This window comes from Lineus longissimus, chromosome 12, assembly GCF_910592395.1.
Source record: "Lineus longissimus chromosome 12, tnLinLong1.2, whole genome shotgun sequence".
NCBI lineage: Eukaryota > Metazoa > Nemertea > Pilidiophora > Heteronemertea > Lineidae > Lineus > Lineus longissimus.
The window spans coordinates 2,217,849-2,240,159 of record NC_088319.1 but is presented as its reverse complement, the minus strand read 5'-3'; the positions used below and the strand labels follow the sequence as shown (position 1 = coordinate 2,240,159).

General features: G+C 42.7%; 2 protein-coding genes across 2 annotated transcripts in view; one reads left to right on the top strand and one right to left on the bottom strand.

The window, feature by feature from the left end:
• Window positions 1-14,881, top strand: part of LOC135496628 (potassium voltage-gated channel protein Shaw-like) — a 54,266-nt gene extending 39,385 nt beyond the window's left edge. The window contains exons 2-4 of the mRNA XM_064786047.1: window positions 4,730-4,988; window positions 8,256-8,524; window positions 10,317-14,881. Of these exons, the coding sequence (XP_064642117.1) occupies window positions 4,751-4,988; window positions 8,256-8,524; window positions 10,317-11,381 (1,572 nt within the window). The 5' untranslated portion in view covers window positions 4,730-4,750 and the 3' untranslated portion in view covers window positions 11,382-14,881. The remainder of the gene's footprint in view (window positions 1-4,729; window positions 4,989-8,255; window positions 8,525-10,316) is intronic.
• A 1,600-nt stretch (window positions 14,882-16,481) lies between these two features.
• On the bottom strand, window positions 16,482-22,230 carry LOC135496630 (ethanolamine kinase 1-like). Its single transcript, XM_064786048.1, has 8 exons — window positions 21,208-22,230; window positions 20,615-20,886; window positions 19,688-19,846; window positions 19,366-19,523; window positions 18,725-18,811; window positions 17,766-17,926; window positions 17,474-17,556; window positions 16,482-17,119 (listed from the first exon to the last, which is right to left on the bottom strand). The coding sequence occupies exons 1-8, from the start codon at window positions 21,442-21,444 to the stop codon at window positions 17,008-17,010; spliced, it is 1,269 nt and encodes a 422-aa protein (XP_064642118.1). The 5' UTR covers window positions 21,445-22,230; the 3' UTR covers window positions 16,482-17,007.
• Between the last annotated feature and the right edge of the window lie 81 nt (window positions 22,231-22,311).

Below are 22,311 nucleotides of genomic sequence, written 5' to 3'. Positions count from 1 at the left end.
AAGAAAGAACGGTACAGAGCAGAAAACTTAATGCACTACATCAATGTACATAAGTGCATACATAATAATATTCCATCACCTGGTGACTGAAATTTAAAAAACCTATTCGTCGTGCAGCTCAGATCAATAATAACAGACTTCAAAGAAATCCAACCAGCGGTTCGCGCTCTAGTGTATAAGCCCACATGTCTATTGCAGAACAGAACGTTGCCCCCGTATATTCTCTGAGATTTATGATGAAAAAGTTATCGTTATGACCTGGAAAACATACGTTAGTGAGTGATGTCAACGTCCCCCAAGCCCGCGTTTCTTAAGAATAATTAATATTGTAGGTGTCTGTCTATACGTGTAGATATCTTCATGAACGTTACTGCGAACTACAGTGAGTTATGATGGTAGCATCATGTAAGGCATGCGCAAAGCACAGATCTTTTTCAAAGGGGTGCGCCCATGTTTAGATTCGACCCTGTTCACTTAAAGGGAACTGAAACCGCCAAGCCAGTTCGTATGACCTCGTTTTCATTTCCCGCGTATCGGGTGATCAGAACGAGGCATGAATGAAACATGGCGCCTAGCTGTCAATCATTGAGTGACGTCACTACTATGGAATTTACTACGAAACCTCATGAATGAAAGATCGCATGACTCACGTGATTCTCACATGATTCTCAATAATAACAAATTGAACTGCGCATGCTCGGGCACTGGGGGCGGAGCTACAAATCTGAACTCGAATAGGAAGTTGGAAGTTTGACTTTCTCGGGCGTTGAAAGTCGAAAAGTTGAATAAATCGCTCGGCGGTTCCAGTTCCCTTTCAATCTAATGTTCTAAAACACATTTGTTATAATGTTGCATGGATTATGTATTAGCCTCGTTTCGACAATTTTAGACATTTTGGTGAGACCACCATTATAGCCTTTAAGATTGGTGTAAATGTTTCGAAAGCAGCTGGTGCTCGATTGAGAATGCCGAAACTATGTCTTTGAGGTGTTTTCGAATAGCAAATGGCGTGTGGAACGAGGCTCGGGAACAGAACGACCCAACTGCAGAAGAGTAACTGTGAGGTGGCGCAGCCACTTTGCCCAACACCTCGGCCTCCAACTTTGTTATTGGTTGATTGGTTGGCCTACATTTTCAGCATCACTGACTTTCACGATGTTCGATGGGACAACCAATACTGCGAGTTCAGTAAATAACGTTGGTGCCTTCCTTTCTATGAGGAAATACCTCAGCTCACTCTAATTTCGGTTGACACGCCAAGCCTTTATTGTAGGCAGTCGACTTCCTTCCACCTGGGCTGGAAACAAGAGGTAATTGAGAATTAACTCTCATGGGACGCGGGGCGAATTCTACTACCTCATTAGGGTAAATTACGATGAAGCGTATTGCGGCAAACTGGTGAAAAGATAATCAGCAACTGTTGATAGTTTCAAAATGAAAGGAAAAGATTGGGTAGGACGAAACTCCCTGTCAGATTATCTGAAGAGTCTTGTCGTATTAACTTTTGTATACATGGACAATGAACATGTACATTCTTTACGACCCCTCAACGTGAATACTGATTAGCTCACTCAATTAAGTCACCTCATTAACCCCATTCCAACATAGGATTATGATCTTAAATGCCCTATTTTGGGAAGCCCCAGTATTTTTCACAAAGCTCAAAGCGAACGAGCAGTGCAATGCCCTTGCCACGCCCAAGTCTCGGTATCAAAGCAATTGATGGAACATCAAGTCATACACGTTTCTAAATGGAACCCGACTGCTGGCCCGAATTGTCTACATGTTCATCAGGCCGAGTCGACCTAACTGATCTGCGCTGGACTTACCAGCTGGAGATGAGAAGGTTCATTTCACCGCCCGAGAAAATGTGAAATATAGGCCGAAACATGGGTCCTGCGAAATCCCGCATCTGTTCGATCTCATTTTCTCGACAAGTCCAACTGCAGTTTCGTCTTGCTTAATGGCGCCAATGGGAAAATCTCCTCTCAGCGGAGGCAATAAATGGGATGGATGCTCAGCCAATCCAGCCATTTCCCGCAATGTCAACACAGCGGAGGATGTTGATGGTGTTTAGGATGTATCAAGGAAGTAGCGGCCCAGGTGCTGAGAGCTGAGTGTTGAGTAGAAAGCCAAAGAGTGCGTGACATTCAGTAATATTTCCGATGGTGCCCAACACGATGACAGGATGTGACAACATGCGTCCGCCTTTCAGAGTGCAACCACTCTTGGGGAAGATCAGGGTCCGGATGTTACAAAGCATGTAAGCTTATAACATCATGCAGACATGTCGTTTCCTGTACATCAATGCACATGTAAGATGTCGAGATGATGTCATTAGCTAACATGCTTTCTAACAACTGGGCCTGGGGAGACCACTTAGCAAGTTTCTTACCTCTGGAATCTTGTAATTTGTAAGTCCATGCAGGGTACTTTTTTCTTCAAATATTTGGCTATCGTTGGGATTTAGGCAGTTTTCAGTATCATAACCTATCATAACGAGCTTGAGGAGAGTTTTGGACCTGTTGCGTGGTGATGGACCAGCATTAATTGGTGGGTAAGGAGCAGTTGTACCAATGGGAAATGAGGCTTCACATTATGTTCAAAAGAATGTACATTTGATATCATCCTCCCATAATCTGATCAAAACAATATAAGAGGCTTAGTTGAATTTCATAAATTGTAGCATATCACGAAATATTAGATAAACTCATAGCATTCTTTATAACTTTATGTTATCTGACCTATCTGATGGCCCTACACCTGATCTGTGCCTGGCTTCAGCTAGACCAGGGTGTTATTACGATTACAAATTTTCTGAACACTTAGATCTGACAGCTGATCAATAACGACGAATTCATTAAAGACTGAACTCTGGGTATTTAGGAGGTTCCAATCTAATTATTTAAGCGATTAAAATCTCATTAATCATTTTGAATATCCTTATTTGCCCCACATGTATATTTATCTTCCACGTCTACACGCTTAATCAAGACTTGGGCCATTTCAGGCACGTACGAAACGGATTAATCAACTTAGACCAAGACGTGTGAAAGACACGGCTTGCAGTCTGGCGGGTTTTGGTAACCATTCCTTCCGTGACAAGCCCAGGCCTTGGAGAATTGTGACCAAGAATCGGGCAGGCTTCCATCTTGCCGAGCTAGCCTGCCCTGGGAAAGGAAGATGTTTTTCAATATTGTTGGAAAAACTGTGTTGTTTGAATATTTCGACTATACAAAGCCGTGTCCATCTGGTAATTAGGTGCTTCAAGCATAATTTGCATCATAAATAGAAAAAAAATGCACCGCAGGTTTGTAGAGTGGAGAGCAAAAATTGGGGCTTGGCTCCAAACCACAGTATTTTCCGGAGCAGTGTGATCAATCTGCTTCTAACCCTGACCGGCACTTACCCTAACTCAATCTTTAAATGGATTTCCCACTGCCTGTAACCAAGGCCCAACATCATCCGTGTCAATTTTCATACCCATATGAAAATCACTAACTTGGTATTTTATTGCATATTGGAACATCGAACCCGGGAATAAAATCCTGGGAACAAAAGACCCGGGGAACATAGAACCTGGGAAACCGAAGGGTGACCAGAGTTCAAACATGTCAAACCACACTCGACGAACGGACGCCTTAAGTGGACATGACGATTAGTATGCCTGGCGATGGATCCGCTTGCACCCAGATATGACTCAAATAGGCTCCTCTTCAAGGTCACCACTCTAGCAAGGCAACTGCCTCTCGCAACCTGCAAGACTGTCCCTGGTTGACCTTCCGCGATTTTGGGGAAATGTGAATGAACCTTTCGGGCTGAAATGTATGGTTTTTGTCTGTCGGATCAATGCACTTAGGGTATGATCATCTTCAAGGTTACAACTCTGGCAAGGCAATTAGCTCTCTCAACCTGTAATAAAAACACTTCATATTCGTTCACACAACATCAATAAATTACATTGATCTACAATGCAATGATAAATGCGATGTGCTCAAAAGGACTGGCTTCTATCAAAGAGTTCAAACCAGGTAAATACCCAACGGAAGGACTACTACAGAACACTGATGAATATTTGCTAAACAATCAAGAAATCACTATTACGCGAATGATGAAGTAGCTTTTACTTGTAGACATAGCAATTACTTTATGGCGAGTACTTTATCTTTCGCTGATGTCAAAGGAGGAGAAACGGCCAACTATAAATTAAGAAACCAATCAACTCGGATTGATGGTGGATCAGAGTATGGGTTGACGTTTCAGACCATAGGAATACGTTAGCTAAGGTTTCGCACACTTACACGTTTGTTCTTCAACTAAGGATTGTTCTAAAACGGGCCCTAGCCTGTCCTCCAGGAAAAAGGGATATGTCTTCCTCAAAGGTGATACCGCACGACCAGCGCTTCAAACAAAGTTTTGTAATTTCAATGTCCGTTCTCTTTCCCTGTTTAAAAAGTCCAGCGCGGATCAGTTGGCCCGATGAACACATATGGACGATACGACTCGCGCGCAATAGGGCGTCCCGGGATGATTCGATGGTGCATCAATTCGTTCGATACCGACTGAGGCATGGCAAGGGTACTGTGTTGCTTGTAAGACATTCGCGTTCAGTGTCGAGGACTGGGTACATAAAGACCTTTAAGATCCAAGATGGCGTGTTCAACAATATCGAACTGTCCAGAATTATCAAATACAAGTTTGTCACAATTCTTATTTTTACTATTTCCAGAGCTAGTGTAGGCTGGTGGACATGATTCAACTGAGCAGTAATCACATGTCTTCACCAAGCAAATCCCCGCGGCGGATCGTGCTGAACGTCGGAGGGGCGCGGCACGAGACCTACCTCTCGACCCTCCAGAGGAACCCGGACAGCCGGTTGGGCCGCCTGGCCGAGTACCACGAAGAGCTGACCGAGGAGAGCTGTGATGAATACTTCTTTGACCGCCATCCCGGGGTGTTCTCGGCGGTTATGGATTACTATAGATCAGGTAAGGACAAACAAGAAGAAGGAACATCTCATTTCCAAAGAGAAGGATTTATACTTACGATTCACCATGTCACTTTTCATCCTTTATGTCCTTCTTCTTTTTCTTCTTCTGCGTTCAACCTGACATGCTGTGTTTCTCACAGTTTCCCTCGACATTGGTGTCTGCGGGCCAGAATTTCTGTCGTAAATCCTGGCGCAGGGGACAGTCTTGTAGGATGTGGTCTGGTGACTACACGCTCTCTGGCATTGGCATTCTGTTGTGTCCCCAGCTCCTGTTCGTTTTAAGTGCCCACGTAGGCCACAGTGGCCTGTTCTTAGACGGTAGATGGTTGTAGATGTCGTTCATGTCAGGTTTTATAACTTTTGTCACTTAATGAAAGCAATGGCAAGCGACAACGGTAATTAACAGTTTCATTTAAAAACTCTTAAAATGGAACAAATAAAGCCCTAAATGAGTAATATTGAAACAAATATATTTGGCTACTGCAACATTGATCCTGCTTCTTTTTAAAATTCGAAGAGAACCACTATATTGTTCGCGACCTCGACCTTTGCCTTTCGATTCCCTACGGTACTGGTTTCACAACAGGCGATCATGGATAGATACTTAGTATGCAAATTGATGTGTCCATCTACCGGGAATCCTGGTGGATTAACCATTAGTAGGAAATGGGGGCTGGTAACAAGGGAAATGGGGCCTAATGAATGGATTGGGATCCATTGGGAGAGGTACCCAGGTTACCTTAATAAAGTCGCCTGTAGCCCATTACCACATTATTGTAAAGCATGTAAGGTAAGAAGGGTTGTGTTGAGCTCATCGCGCCATCTCTTCCTAGCCTTCATCACAATAAAAATATATTTTGAAATTGGGCTATGCCTGCAAAAGCTGCCCTTTCACCGCATATCCTTCCTCCACGTCCCCCATTTCTTCCGTTCGCATCCATCCCCGTCCGTGCATCTATGCAACCATCAATCCCTCATGCCACTCTACAGGTCCACTTCTCCCGCATCAACGGCAATGTTCCCCATCCCCGCCAGCCGTTCGTGTTTCAGAAAAATCGATGTTTAGGATTGCAGTTCAAACGATTGCTTTATCGGCATTTTTGATGTGTCCATTCAGTCGAAATAACGAAGTGCCACGAGCTGGGCTTCAATATCGTTCTTGATTAAGTCAAGCAATTCGGTTTGATCTTAAATTTGCCCCCAAATAAGATTTACGGTGAAATGCCTGAAATGACTCGTCGGTAGCTGCGAATGGCACACAACACTATCCATTTCTTTAAAAAGTCCGTACAGATCATGGCAGAGAATTTTAAAACATGTGTACGCACATAGAGACATTGCATCGGGCAAAGGAAGCAAAAATCAACCAATCCAGGGACAATAATCAAGTTTTACCGTAAACACCTTCCTCTGCAATTATCATCGGTACAAAGATGTTGCGAATTTGTGATTTGATACCCTCTTTGGCAATTGTCATGTCAGTTATATCCGATATCTATCAGGCTTGTCAAAAGCCAGACGTATGTAAGACGGCTTAATTTGAATGCCGGATTCGAGAATAGGATACCGATGTCACGTTTGACACTTTGCTCCGAATGGCGACCACTTTTGGATTAATTTGTTTGTACATGTCAAGCATTTTAAACTAGTTTTAATCAGAGTCCAACAGCTTCTAATAGTAACGACTTCGATTTGGAACTATTTGCATCGGTGTCAGATTTGGCCCACAGCTTCTAATAGTAACGACTTCGATTTGGAACTACATGTATTTGCATCGGTGTCAGATTTGGCCCAGAGCTTCTAATAGTAACGACTTCGATTTGGAACTATTTGCATCGGTGTCAGATTTGGCCCACACCTTCTAATAGTAACGACTTCGATTTGGAACTACATGTATTTGCATCGGTGTCAGATTTGGCCCAGAGCTTCTAATAGTAACGACTTCGATTTGGAACTATTTGCATCGGTGTCAAATTTGGTCCACAGCTACTAATAGTAACGACTTCGATTTGGAACTATTTGCATCGGTGTCAGATTTGGCCCACAGCTTCTAATAGTAACGACTTCGATTTGGAACTATTTGCATCGGTGTCAGATTTGGCCCACAGCTTCTAATAGTAACGACTTCGATTTGGAACTATTTGCATCGGTGGTCAGATTTGGCCCACACCTTCTAATAGTAACGACTTCGATTTGGAACTATTTGCATCGGTGTCAGATTTGGCCCACACCTTCTAATAGTAACGACTTCGATTTGGAACTATTTGCATCGGTGTCAGATTTGGCCCACAGCTTCTAATAGTAACGACTTCGATTTGGAACTATTTGCATCGGTGTCAGATTTGGCCCGCAGCTTCTAATAGTAACGACTTCGATTTGGAACTACATGTATTTGCATCGGTGTCAGATTTGGTCCACACCTTCTAATAGTAACGACTTCGATTTGGAACTATTTGCATCGGTGTCAGATTTGGCCCGCAGCTTCTAATAGTAACGACTTCGATTTGGAACTACATGTATTTGCATCGGTGTCAGATTTGGCCCACAGCTTCTAATAGTAACGACTTCGATTTGGAACTATTTGCATCGGTGTCAGATTTGGCCCGCAGCTTCTAATAGTAACGACTTCGATTTGGAACTACATGTATTTGCATCGGTGTCAGATTTGGCCCACACCTTCTAATAGTAACGACTTCGATTTGGAACTATTTGCATCGGTGTCAGATTTGGCCCACAGCTTCTAATAGTAACGACTTCGATTTGGAACTATTTGCATCGGTGTCAGATTTGGCCCACAGCTTCTAATAGTAACGACTTCGATTTGGAACTATTTGCATCGGTGTAAGATTTGGCCCACACCTTCTAATAGTAACGACTTCGATTTGGAACTATTTGCATCGGTGTCAGATTGGTTGTGAGTTTGTAAATATTTCGGGTTTCGAGTGAGAGGCTCGCAACCGAAACACATTCAGATTGCGACTAAAAGATGTAGCGTTCATCTATGTCACTTTTTGATTCGTCGACACTTCCTTACATTTCAGTAGCACTGCCTTACCCGTCGGATAACTTCGTTTTGTGAGCTGTGAGGGATTTGGTTCTCCAGACATTTATGAAGGAAAATTTCGGCACCTGGTGTTGAGTCTCAGAAGACAACATATGTTTTTGTTTCAAATGAATTTCATCTTGTATCACACGAGCACAGAGACACAATACACCTCAACAACATTTGTCATTTTTAATGCGTTATTTTTCTCCTCCTCTTCAGGAGAGCTACATTACCCAATGGACATCTGTGGTTCCGTGGTTCGAAAGGAGCTTCGTTACTGGGATATCGACGAAGGGAACTTCGGCTCTTGTTGTGTTACGGAGTTTTCCCACTATACGGACAATAATAAAATTTTGGATGAACTCAGGAAAAGTCTTGAGCAGAAACCCAACCCATTTGGAATACTGCCGCCCATTACTGGATTCGCTGGCGCCCGCTATCGGATGTGGCAGATACTAAATAAACCTCGTTGTTCATTGACTGCAATGGTGAGTACCCCAACTCCGTCCTACCCTTAACCAATTTTTGGTATTTTACAACGATAGTTGATGCGCGCGCGCGTCTTAATAGCTCCATCTATTGTTGTGCATCATCCGCAGATTCTACGGAAATTGCCGAACGATCCGACCGATTCCGCAGATTTGAGACCAACTTGAGGATAAACCGAAGAAGTTAGAGTTCTTTGATTATTTTTAAAGATACAAATAGTTTGGTATTTTTTATCTTTGCATTACTTTTAACGGAAAGCCTTACCGATACAGTGCGTACGGTGTCGTCAAGGAATGCCTTGCTTTCAAGTTGTGCACTTGGGGAAATTTGTATATTCGGTCGAGGATCCAAATGCACATCACGAACATTTAATACCGAGTGCTCGGCTTCGGTCTAACTCGGGAGTGTGTATCTGACCCGTCAGCTTTAAGGTCTGATTGTTGACCGCGAACACATGCCCAACAACTGATGCCGTCCTACACACAAGTGGGTCATTTTCGGTGGTTTAGTTCTCGAACGGGACAACAAAAACTAGTCACTCCCTCAAAACAATTCCTTCATTAAATCCAAGCGAGTGTAATGAAAATAGAAAAACATATCAATCTTTATCAGATGAGTTTATCAACCACTGACTACAATGGATACCTCCTGATGAGTCGGTCAGAAATCAATCAGAAACAGGTTTTGGCCGAGAATTCACAGCGCTTGATAATTGCGTTGCTAGGTTTGATTAGTCTTGTGCCCTGTGCCTCCTGTCGAAGACATAAACAAGTGACGTCATCTTCCTTTTACTATTTACGGGAGTTTATAGAAAGACCTAGACCCCTCTGGGTGTTAAGTCGTGGTTAATAGGATGGATGATTCTGACTGCGGTTGTATAATAGTGATCAACCACCCTGGGTTAGCTGTCAAAAACCACATCCAGGACCTTTTTTACAAAATACATGTAAATGTAATTGATTTGAAAAACAACAATCGGATCCCGGTCGAGTCCTTAGTCACGACCGATAAAACGACTGTTTTCGACAAAAATGTTGTAACAAGGATCGAGCACCCGGGGTCTCGTGTCAAGAACCATAGCCTGTTGATGTCAGCCCGTTTTTGCATAATTACCGACTTGCTCACACTGGATTAGCCTTTGGAAGGCCAAACCAATGCTTTCACGGTGTCTACTAAACCCAGCTGCCCAGTGATCACACTCTTACAGTTTCGTGATAAGTGATCAGCCAAGTACCTTTCGCCAGATCAATCTGAAAAACACTTTTTTTAAAATCATTGTGAGAGTTGGTAGTCTGTCGGTCGCCGACTGTGCATTATCTTGGCAAGTTTTGTAAATACTGTGACGTTATACACATGAACCTCTAGGTCAAATGACCTCCGGGACAAAATTGCGATCCGACCTGATTAACCACTCGGCCACTAGGGGACCAAAGCTGAAAAAAGTGCGATATAATGCAAATTATTCACACCTTTCTAGCGATTTTTTTAAGGTAGCACTCCTGGTAGGGATACACCTCATAGCGTACGGGGTCTTGATTTGGCTTATTTTTCAGGTTCACCGAGGTCAAAATGCCTGAGGTGGTGTGAGTGTGGCGCGTACCATCCATGCAACGACTACTGATCAGATTTTTGGTAGACCCTACACGTGTACCAATAGGTCAGGTGATCGAAGAGACCGAACTCTAATTTGATATGATTCACTACTTGGCCAACAGGGGGCCAAAGCCGAATATGTAAAAAATACGATGTACCAGCCCAACAACTCATTCCTTCTACATTTGGTACTTGCAGGTATATGCAGCGATCTCATTCGCAGTTGTTGCCTTCTCCATCATGGGATACTGCATGGAAACAATGGCGCCGTATATGCGTCACGTGAACATCACGTGCCACGCCAAAACAGACATCTCCAAAATGGTGATATTTCGAATGGAATGGCTCCAATGGCTGGATATCTGCTGCACTATATTCTTCATCGCGGAGCTCTTTGCGAAGTTCGCCTGCTCGCCTCGTAAACTCCGGTGGTTACGCAAACCGATGAATATCTTGGACGAGTTAGCCTTGGTACCTAGTCTGCTGCAAATAGTGTTCCATTGGTACCCAGATCATTGCATCTTATGGTACAAAAACATCATAGACAATTTCATGATCCTTCGGATTCTACGCATCTTTCGTGTCTTTCACTTTCTCCGTCATTACGGCCCATTCCGCGTGTTACTCTATTCCGTCAAGTCTGCTATGAACGCAATGGTGATGTTGATTGTCTTTCTCGGCGTATCTGTCTTATTTTTCGGCTCCCTGATCTACCACGCTGAGCGTATGAGCCCGGACGCCGGGAGTAAATCGAACGAATACCGCCACGAGTTTCCCGACCTCGCAACAGGATTCTGGTGGGCTATTATAACGCTGACAACTGTAGGATATGGTGACAAGGCCCCAGAAACGGCATTTGGGTACACAATAGGTGCAATAGTGGCAGTCAGCGGTCTTGTTATCCTATCTTTCGTAGTACCTATAATATCAAACGAATTCACATTATTATACAACTTTGATCAAGCAATGAAAAACGTTCATGCCAATTGCAAAGTTCGCCGTAGACGAAAAACTTTGAGCGTGAACAACAGCGTGGCCTTTCGTACATTGAAAAGACAAAGTATGAAGCGACTTGGGCGGAAATCAAAACAGAAACATTCGGACCGCTCCGACTCAGTGGACATGGAATCTGCTTCTGAGTTGACGGAACCGGAACTACGTCAGCATGATGAGAACGAGAATGAGGAACATGAAGACGTCAGTGAGGAAACTGTTTTCGCCACCGATAGGAGGCGTGTTGGCCTGAAGGAGAGTGACCTGTGAACTTGTGATAGCGTCAAGGATGCTATACTCTGGTGGTCATTCCAATAATTAGTCGTTATTCGGCCCGTTACCTGCAGTGCGTGATCACGTTATTGGTATCCAGGAACGTAATGTGAGCACGTGATGATGTCAGAGATAGTAGACTGTGATCACGTGATAAGTGTCAAGGAGAATACTAGAAGTCTGAAATCACGTGGTTTGCGTTAAGTACAGCAGTCTCTGATCACGCGATTAGTGTCAGATAAATAAGTCCTGGTTGGTGTTTTGCAATGTAATCTGATCTCATGTGATCAGTCAAGAATAATAATCTGAAACCACATTTTTGGTGTCAAGGAAAGTAGCCTACTGTTATGTGATTGGTGTCAAGGGAAGTAGCCTGCTGTTATGTGATTGGTGTCAAGGAAAGTAGACTGCAGTTATGTGATTGGTGTCAAGGGAAGTAGACTGCCGTTATGTGATTGGTGTCAAGGGAAGTAGCCTGCTGTTATGTGATTGGTGTCAAGGGAAGTAGCCTGCTGTTATGTGATTGGTGTCAAGGGAAGTGTCTGCAATCACATGATTGGTGTCAAGGAAAGTAGACTGCAGTTATGTGATTGGTGTCAAGGGAAGTGTCTGCAATCACATGATTGGTGTCAAGGGAAGTAGCCTGCTTGTTATGTGATTGGTGTCAAGGAAAGTAGACTGCAGTTATGTGATTGGTGTCAAGGGAAGTGTCTGCAATCACATAATTGGTGTCAAGGAAAGTAGACTGCCGTTATGTGATTGGTGTCAAGGGAAGTGTCTGCAATCACATGATTGGTGTCAAGGGAAGTAGCCTGCTTGTTATGTGATTGGTGTCAAGGAAAGTAGACTGCCGTTATGTGATTGGTGTCAAGGGAAGTGTCTGCAATCACATGATTGGTGTCAAGGAAAGAAATCGTACTGGGCGGTTTGTGTCTCAAGGAATGTAGGGTAAGATTACGTCACTGGTGTAAAGGAAGTCTTTTTGGGAGATTAGCCAGTTTAGCAGAGAGAAGTAATCTGTGATAGAGATGACAGGAGTCATCTCAATGAAGAACAGATCTCAGCCAATCGTAAGAGGCATAAAACTGCTAGTGTCTTCTGCTGTAGAAGGCGGCCGCATTCTTTTACCCTGCATTATCAACTAAGCTTAGGGTGGTTCGTAACGCGCCTCCCAGTGTACGCCTCAGTATGGTACCTTATCTCATACTCGCATCTTTTCTACTATGATAATCATTGATCGCCCAACAAAGAATCTTTATGATTCAACCCTATCATAGAGTGTGAAACGAAAAACCTTTGCCTGTTCACATCAGCACCGCATCTGTAGTCACTTTAGTTGTATTCGCCATTCACGGAAGCTCTGTTGTTTCTAAGTGGCCTCAAAGAAATTTAAGCTGGGCATGATATTAAAGAGAATTATCGAATTTCACGTCAAATTACATATTCTTTTTTGGTTTCAAATTTTACATTTTAACTGAGCAGTCTAATGTCTATATTTAGATAAAGTTGTTTCGATGATAGAAACATCAGAGCGGTTGATTGGAATAGATTCGGAATTGACAGAGGCAAGTTTCCTATCTTATTAAGCTTTCAGACATGAAAATATAAACCACGTGCTTCAAAGGACGAAATAAAGTAGAAAATATAAGTCGCTTCAAGCGTGTTTCGGTTTTGACATGTTTGATGGAATAGTCAATACAAAGCAGGAATAGATGGTCGATCAAAATACATTTTATTCCAGCCAGGGGTGCCATTTGGAGTGCAGGGAATCTAAGGGTATGAAACGAAAACCAATGATTGTAGTTGTAGGCAGTTCATGTGAAATGGAAGAAACTTCCGTGTCTTAACGTGCAAAGAAGGGCTGAGAGCAGAATGTAAAAGCAGTTTCCTCACATAGTAGTACATTTCTATCTTTTTTATACTATTCGTTGGTATATTGTTTAGATTATCTGGGTGTTTTGTATCGGTCGGTTGGTCTATGATGTTTTTAGTGTATTTCTCTCTATCCCATGGCAATGGAAACCGCAATATTTCTCATCGATGTTGTGGAACTATAGGCGATAAAATCATGAATATAGAGCCTACATATTGCATTCCTCTAATGCTATTCCATTGTATATAAAAAGATACAAGGTTCATTGCACAATGTATCAATTGGTGACCACTATTTAAACGCTTATGCACTGTTTTGCTTTACGAATTAGTTATAAACTGTTGATATTGTGTTGTATTTTGTATTATTATCAAAACAATATACAAAAAAGTCATGTAAATATAGATTGGAATGTGCAATATTAAGAATTAATAAGGTCGAAGAATTTGTAACTCCTGTAGAAAAACCAATTAAAATTGTATACTTTTAAAGAGTCGCCATACGTTTTCTGACATCTGGATAATTTTTCTCGTTAATCAACCGTAATGTTGTAACGAGTTCGGTAGGTTAAGCTTCAGAGCGAATTGGTCGGTGGCGATTTGAGCCGAATGGAGAGCTGAATTGGACTACCAATGAATGGATTTCCGCCAAAATGGACATCCATTAACTTGTTCCTGTAGTGAAAGCCCGTGAGATTTTTAGGATGATTTCCCAGAATATCGATGACCCGTGTTTGTGATGAAGTTATTATTTTCAGCAATAAATTTGTATTTCTTATGAATTATTGTTGGGAAAAACTGTAAGTTTTGTCAGTAGTTTATCAGAGGAAGTAATCATCTCTCAATACATGCAAATCTGTTTCGTCTGTCTAATGAGACATTCTTTTTTAATAAACTCGGCTCAGTTGATCTAAGTGCCCCATCATGACCATGAAGTGGTTGCATAATGAAGTTGTGCCAATTTTTATATGTAACTTCGGGAGAACCAAGTAAATCTATGTAATATTGGACTTTAAGAAGAGATTCACAATGATATATGGGCTGATGGGCTATACGTATTGGACTTCTATACTCCTTCTAATAAACTGCAGGTATTGTATCGTAATCGTATACTATGTTAAGATTTTACATGATAAGACGAAAAAACTGCTGATATTATTATTAATAGTAAATCAGTATTTTGAGCCCTTTAGTGTGTCGTCCTGCTGCCGCAATGCCATAGGAAGTGGAATCTCCGCCGACGCCAATCTTGACACTAGAGGCGCTGATTTCGTTCCTTACAACGCCTTTAGAACTAGTAAGTTGCCACCATCTTGAAAAGCAGTACCGCGGATGTAGATCAGGAAAGAATCTTTCTAATTGCTGTGAGGCTATCGCAACACCACAAAGCCCGATGCCCTACGCTGCGTTCGTAGTTCCCCGTACAATCATCTTAAAATCGACTAGTCAGTGTCAAATTTTATTCATAAAGATCGTATTTTGTTATTTATTAATAAAAGAAAACGTTTTATGAGAGAAAGTGGCACTTATTCGGCCTGAATGAGACTTACAGTCTGAACTGGCGACACAATTTGTGACGTAGGATTGTCAAATCCCTGAATCGCAGGAATCTGACATCCAAGATGGCGGGAATCGATCAATTCCAGTGTCTGAAATTTTTTTATTTTGGGCACTGGGGTGAGTTTGCGCCGCTGCCCCCGTGCCGCCGCCCCTGCCGCCCCGGGCCCTACTCCCAAGCACAGGGAAAAAATGCCGTTAAAATCTATAAAAGCAAATGGCCGATATACATGCAGTAAAATTAACATAGAATATTCATATTCTATAGGATTCCTTTATGGCCAGAGTCCTCTATTAAAACTTGTGTACATTACATGTACATTGTTGTGCATATGTTTTGGTAAAAAAAGTACACCTTGGACCAATCAATCTGCACAAAATTTTATACATGTCAAGAAGAACCCTTTGCCAATAGCATAATAAAGTTTTAAAAAATTCCAATTCCGATTGCCTGAGAAAAAAAGATTTCCGTACACCATATCCATCAAAACGTCACTGGTGCATTGATATGGCCCTGTCAAAGTACAAGTTCTAAACTGACCAGTGAGACCACATTTTCTTAAATATATTATCAAAAAGCATATTTCTGTGATGGCCTGACTCTGTAGATTAAGAATCAACCACAGATTGAGAATTAATTCCACTTTGGTCCATCCCAGCCATGTATTTACCACAACTTCACATTTTGATAAGCTCTATGCCACACTTCCGGTCGCGGATGAATACAGGTCTCTGCCCTTATACTAAGTCTTGGGCATGTCATTTGGACTGCTTTTGAGCAGGGTGACCAGCTTCCTGTTGCTAGCTATCACGTCTCCAATGGCTGTTCGGTTCGTGCTCAGGCAAATTGTTTGTTAGAATGTTATCAACTTGGGAACCTCGTGTGATACATGTGTTGTACAGATCTGAAGCATTGCAATGTTGTAAATAAAAAATGGAATCTTTGTTCTGAAATGCCATGAATAAGAATACTTCAATAATTAGTATCCAGACTGTATAATATGTCTCTTTTTGAATATAACAGTTATTGTTATCTCGGTATTTGCCTTCTTCTATCATCTTTGTACTACCCAAGTGGAACCCGACTCTCGGAGAGTTATCAAGCACGAGCCCAGGAATTAGCGTTTAAAGATATATGTACACGTAGTCACTTACTGGCTTGGGCCTAAAGCTTGCAGCACACTGGACGCCAACTCCGGCGGCAAGGCGCGTTTTTTGCCGCAAGAGTCCTCCAGATATCTAGCATGTTTGATTTTTGACGCCTGTAGCGGCGTCTGAACGCCAGTGAACGCAAGAAGAATCCAGGTGTGCTACGGATCGCCGCCAGAGTTGGCGTCAACCAGCGTCAACGGCGAGGCTTTGGCCAATCAGCTTGCGTCTCGACGTCACATGATATCAAAATGGCAGCCCCCACGATTCTTGGAAGTGGCGGAAAAGACGCTACTGGACGCCAATTCTGAGTAGGTGTGCTATGAGCGCGATCCACTGCCGCCAACTCTGGCGTCGAGCGGCGTTCAGTCGCGTTCAGTCTGACGCGCCTTGCCGCCGAAGTTGGCGTCCAGTGTGCTGCAAGCTTAAGGCGCCCAACAGCGCTTTGAAACACGCGATACGATTCGATGCCATTTTTAGACCATCCGGCTAATTATTATAATGTTAAATTTTCTAAGGTTCTTTGCTAAATTGCACGTCCCCCGCTGCAAGTTTATTCATTTCATACTAAATACATTAAGATTCATCTACAGAGTGTTTAACAGAATAAAATCGATGTAGTATAAAGAATCAGAACATTAGGATTTCCTTAAATCTTATACCTGTGTCTTTATTGTATTATACCACAAATCTGAACATAACTATTCAAGGTGTGTCAAGTAAGCGGAACAGCCACCATTCCTGATGGATTTTACTGCTTTTCTCAGGGTTTCTGTATATGAGGTAGGAGTATCAAAAACCTGAATCTCAGGATGAGCGTCCTCTAGTATATATATATATCTGTTTATTCCTCCTATATACAAGACATCACTCGTCTGCTAAAAAAAGTGATGATTTTTCGAGCGATGTAACAGAGGCACAAACGAATGAAACTGTGACAAGCATCATTTTATCACTCATCGTAGCGATAATAACCCACGTTGCTGTAATAAAATCGCTCGTCTTTGTTGCGCTCTCTGGAGATTACGTTGCAACTCTCACATTTTCACTTCTTGTCCGTATTGATATTCTTACACCATTTCTTCTTCAGTTTCTCCAAAAGCTCAAACATCCTGGCACGATCCCTCCAGTAGCACTTGAGGCGGGCAAGGCTCAGGCTGTAAACAGGAAAACGGACCATGTAATAGGTAAACCCAAATATTCCAAAAGTAAAATTGCTAAAGACATGAAACGACGGCTCAGGGTGTTCAGATCGACAGTGTTCTGACGGGTAGAAAACTGTCGCGTTCTCTTGTAAGTCGACATTAGGCAGGTTTCGCTACCCTTACGAACGACGCTACGGATATACATATTAGCTCTCTACGAGGCCGAGATAGTGGTGGTTAACTCTTAACCCAAGGGACAAAGGGCTAACATCGAGTGTTGAAACACTACCTACTCGAACAGCCGGGCTAAACACAAAGAAGTACTACAAACATTGGGGAATTGAAAACAAGTTTAACATAGCCTACCCAAGGAACATCTTGGGGTCCATGGATCTCTCGGGGATGCTCGCCATTTTAACCGCAGCAACGTGGAAGAAATATAACATAGCCTGCAAGAAGAAAAACACATCTTAAAGGCTTTTTACTGCAGTATATTTTTTCATCTTCTGGTTCATCAGTAAACTATTTTTCTGAACGTGTTTGATGCTTTTCCAATTTTGTTTCAGCTCTTAGATAGTAGAAAAACGCGTTATAGGGGTATTAAGCCTATATGCTAGGAAATTGAAACTTTGTGTCAAACCAGAAATAAGTTACCTACTATTGCTAAGACTTCGACCATGTCAAGAGTATCTTGGATTTGTTCCTCCGTGACTTCATCATGGATATTGTCATGTTTATTGATCTCTCTGAAGTAGGTCAAGACGACTTCTCGCGAGACTTCAGGACTGTGGTACAGTCCCTGTGGATCTGGTGCAAACCCTGTGAGAAATAGATTAAAAGAGAATATTTCGCCGATCAACATTTTATACTTACCGGCCGAACGAACCAATCAGCGCAGAGCCTTGGAGGGTGGTGTGTCCAGTGACGCATTCATTAGTACACAAGTTTGAAACTTTCAATCAGATGCAATCGGTGCAACTTGAACATAAACTGACGCCTTATTTGGAGGTTCTGTGAGACGAAACAAGATTTTGCTAGAGATTTTTTACTGAAAGAAACAGCCGAGGAAATGTTTATTTTCAGTGAATCGACTTTGCTAAATGGCAAAGAGTATATATCTCTAACACTCTTAGAAATAAAGTTTTTAAGCTTTTGAAAAAGTCATAAAAATAGTCACGTTGTTTGAAAAGCGGTTAATGGTTTTCGATCAAACACAATGCACCCAGCAGAGGTTTTTTAGCCCAGTGAGCGGTTAACAAGTCGAATACAACAAGTCATACAAGTCATTACCGGCTTCGTAGTCGCATTTGGATTTTTGCCGGAGGTATTGAGTCCACTCTAGGCTACTGTCCTCCTAATGTGAGATATGTTGCTTGCCCTGGCATAGACACTCAGGTACAAGGGACCACGGCTTTTAGTCTCATCCGACAAACCCTCGAGTATTTCATGCGTTGTACATGTACGTGTTGTGAAGAGCCTGGAATTTGAGTTCCTTGAGAGCCACACCAGGTCATCCAGAAATACAATCTTGGGTTCTCCCCGGGATCGAACAGGGGCCCTTGCATTGCGTGGTAGCCAGCAGTGTTAACCACTAGGCTATGAGGCTCTTCAACCCACCTGTGGCAGACGTTATAAGGAAGTTGCCTAAATCCCCCATGGGCTCAGCGAGACCACACATCTCGAAATCGACGAAGGTCACGCGGTCTGAAAGAAATCAAATGTGAGTACGGTACGTCTTGAACGAATCATTTTGAGAGAAATACACATCCACTGCCAGTCATTTTACAATATATTCCAGACTGGTCATTCAAATTTGCGAACACCACCATGAGTTTACGGGACATTTTAACAAGAAACCAGAAAACGATTTTGGTACAAGAGCTGTTGAACATCATCGACTGTACCCAATAAAAGACCTGGGTACAGTGGGGTTCGAACTAGGGATCTTACGACCGCTAATCGGTGATTAGAGCCTCTACACGCGGTTCCTGAAAGGTAAAAGTCAAACTCGGATGCTATCGGGCGGCTGCGGACAACTTCACCGGAGCCAGGCCGCGCCATCCTCTTGCAAACAGGGCTTACAACACGACTTCTCCGTACGCGTGTCGGGCCGTGCGACCGAGTTACGAGAGGAGGAGTATACGACTGACTCTGCATTTTCGAGGATGCCAAAAATGTGGCTCAGTAGAAAGACTGAGCGCTTCAATTTGTTTTGTCTTTTTCTCAAAAGGCATTTCCTGTTGACCACACTTCCTTACCATTTTCTTCGTCATATATGATATTGGTCGGGTTGCAGTCGTTGTGACAAAACGGGAGTTTATCTCCATACCGGCCGTCCATCATTGCTTGCATACTACCAAACATCGATTCTAGTTCCTTTCTCCGCTCTTCTTGGGTCGGCACCTCACTGTTGAACCTATACAATTACAGAACACTGCAGAAGTATTTAAGTAAGTTTGTAAGGCGCCGTTTCTACTTCATATATCTTTGGTGTCCAAAAGAGCGCCCCACGTGGTGGTTGTTCGAACTATTTCAAACCATGCACACAATTAACAGTTCCTAACGGTACTTCTTCCTTACCATTTTGTTGTTTTCTCATCGACGATCACCTCGGGCCACTCGTGCATAAAATCTTTGAGGAGATCCATCATGGTCTTCGTCTTTTCCACCCCGTATTCCTCGACAGCAATCCGCCTTGTCGCCTCGCAGTGAATCTTGGCCATAGCCCGCGCAACTGCCCTGAATATTGAAAATGTATAATATGTGGTGACGTAGTGAAAATGGGTCACGGATCGAAGTAGTAAATCAAGAACTGATCAAAAGAACCCAAGAAACGCTTCTAGAAATTATTGACGCTTGCTTGTATTGAAACATGTAACTCTTCTCTTGATCGGGGTGTCTTTAGGCTATTGCAATATTAACTAAAATATTCAGGGCGATTTGCACGCTGGGGGAAATCGGTGACCCGGAGGAAGCCTATTGGTCACGCACCAATTTGAGATTAATGCGTGGTCTCACCATACTAGTTGAATGGTAATTGTGAATTAGATCTGTTTGAAATGGAGAAAATGATGACGTTTTAGTACAAATGTCCAATTGGCTTTAATACTAATGTGGTTTTGAGGCTCCATTTGACCCGAGGTGGTGAAAACGCTGATTCGCCGGTAAAAAGTAATCCCCCCCCCCCCCCCCTCGACACACACACACCCCTAACTTAGACCCCCAAACTCTGCAATTATCATGCATAACGTCAATGAAAATTTCATGGTTTTGGCAGGCTGGGAGAGGTATTTTGTCTGTGAAAGCGTTCCAACGTCTCGGAAAAAGTTATGAGCATGTAGATAGTAGCCTACCATTTTAAAGGGATAACGGCTTAAAAATTTATCACAGGTGCGTGACCTATATAATGTCAGAGAAACAGATGAGAGAAGTGAGAGGCGCTATGAGTAAGTTAAGAAATCAGGCTGTCGACCAAAATTAAACAATGACTGAGGTACAAATACTTACTTCAAGAGCTTGGGATCCCTAAAAGCAGACAAATCCGTCCAGAAATAGCTCTTGCCCTTGGCGAATCCAGAAACAAGTCCATTGGTGAATGTCGCGTAGAGGGGAGGCCCAATCTTCAAATCCGCCATCAACTTTGTGTGGACTAACTCCTTCTGCCTGTTTTGCATGAAGCCCTCCACGATGATGCCGAATATCCTGGCCACCAACCATTCATCTTTGTTTTCGTTTGCTTTGCAGAGTACCATGTGGTTGATGAAACCCTGCTGTAGAGGCTGATTTCAAAAGAGAAAAGACAATCGTTCAATCCAAGCAATAACTTCGTGGGTCTCTAGAGGTGAACCCTCGATATGCAATTTAAATCCATGTTTTGAGAGGCCAGTTCAGGTAACAAATCAATTTTCCTGCAGATCTATGGTCACACCCCGTTTTAGTGCTTTGTTTATCACAGTTCAATATTTTTTTGAATATCGAGAAGTTTCGAGAAGTCACGGTCGTGGCCTTGGAGCCACGATAGCTCATGCCCAAGTTTCCCCTCGAATTATCAAGGAGACCAAATTTCCTGTCACACCGGTGCAATCTGCGATATAACTTACCTCGATTTTGATGTCATCTTCCTTCCAAGCTGGTCGCAGTTTCGCCAGCACCTTCAGTAAGCCATCACGGTTGTTTTCCTTATCGACCGTGATGTTGAGATTGAGAACCTGAGCAGACATGGTCGATGGTCTTTGAGAAAGTGCAACCCCCGTGATTTTCTCAAGCAAACATACAATTTCACGTTGAAACAAGGCCAGCCTAGCATGAATTGTCATGCGTAGGCCTATGCAGGTCATTGCCTTGTCCTATTAACAGTCAATTGCAAAAATTTAGGGCACTTCAAATCACTCTTATCATGCAAAGTAAATGTATATCAAACTAATCAATCAATCGCAACACAACTCAGGGAAAACTCATCAGCGTGTCAAGAATGAACATCACGCAGTAGGGCCCGGGTTCGACTCCGGGGAGAACCAAGATTGCATTTCTGGATGAACCGGCGTGAGTTTTAAAGACTCTTGAAAACGCAAGGTATAAAATATGCTATTGTAAAGTGCCTTGGAGCATGCTTAGCACGTACAAGGCACTATAATATCCGGTATTTATTATTATTATTATTATTAATATTATTATTATTATCATTATGAGACTAAAAGCCGTGGTCTCTTTATGATGTTTAAGTGTCTATGCATGGGCATAAGATATGTTGGTTTTTTGTACAAAGCGGCTTCCAGCAGGACTGCAACTTCTCCAAACAAGATTAATGAAAACCTTTTTGAGCTGAAATAAACAATGCACTAGAACGGGATGTAACATTAGGCCTGCCTGAAATTCGCAAGCCAGACCCCCAAACTGCCCTCCAACACTGGTGAAAATCGTTATCAGAGAACGGCATCAGTGTGATACTACAAGTGGCGGTGCATGGCGGCCAGTTGGCACATTATTCTACTGGCCAGGTAAATCACACGCCCAAGTTGTCCCTTTAAAGATCCCACACATGTGAACACACGCATACTAGTTATCCGCTGAATATTCAATAAGAATACGACGCTGGTAATGACGATGACTATGACATGATGACGATGACGATGACGATGACGATGGCGATGGCGATGATGATGACGATGACGAAAAAAAGATTTTGCTTCGATGTACACCTCATC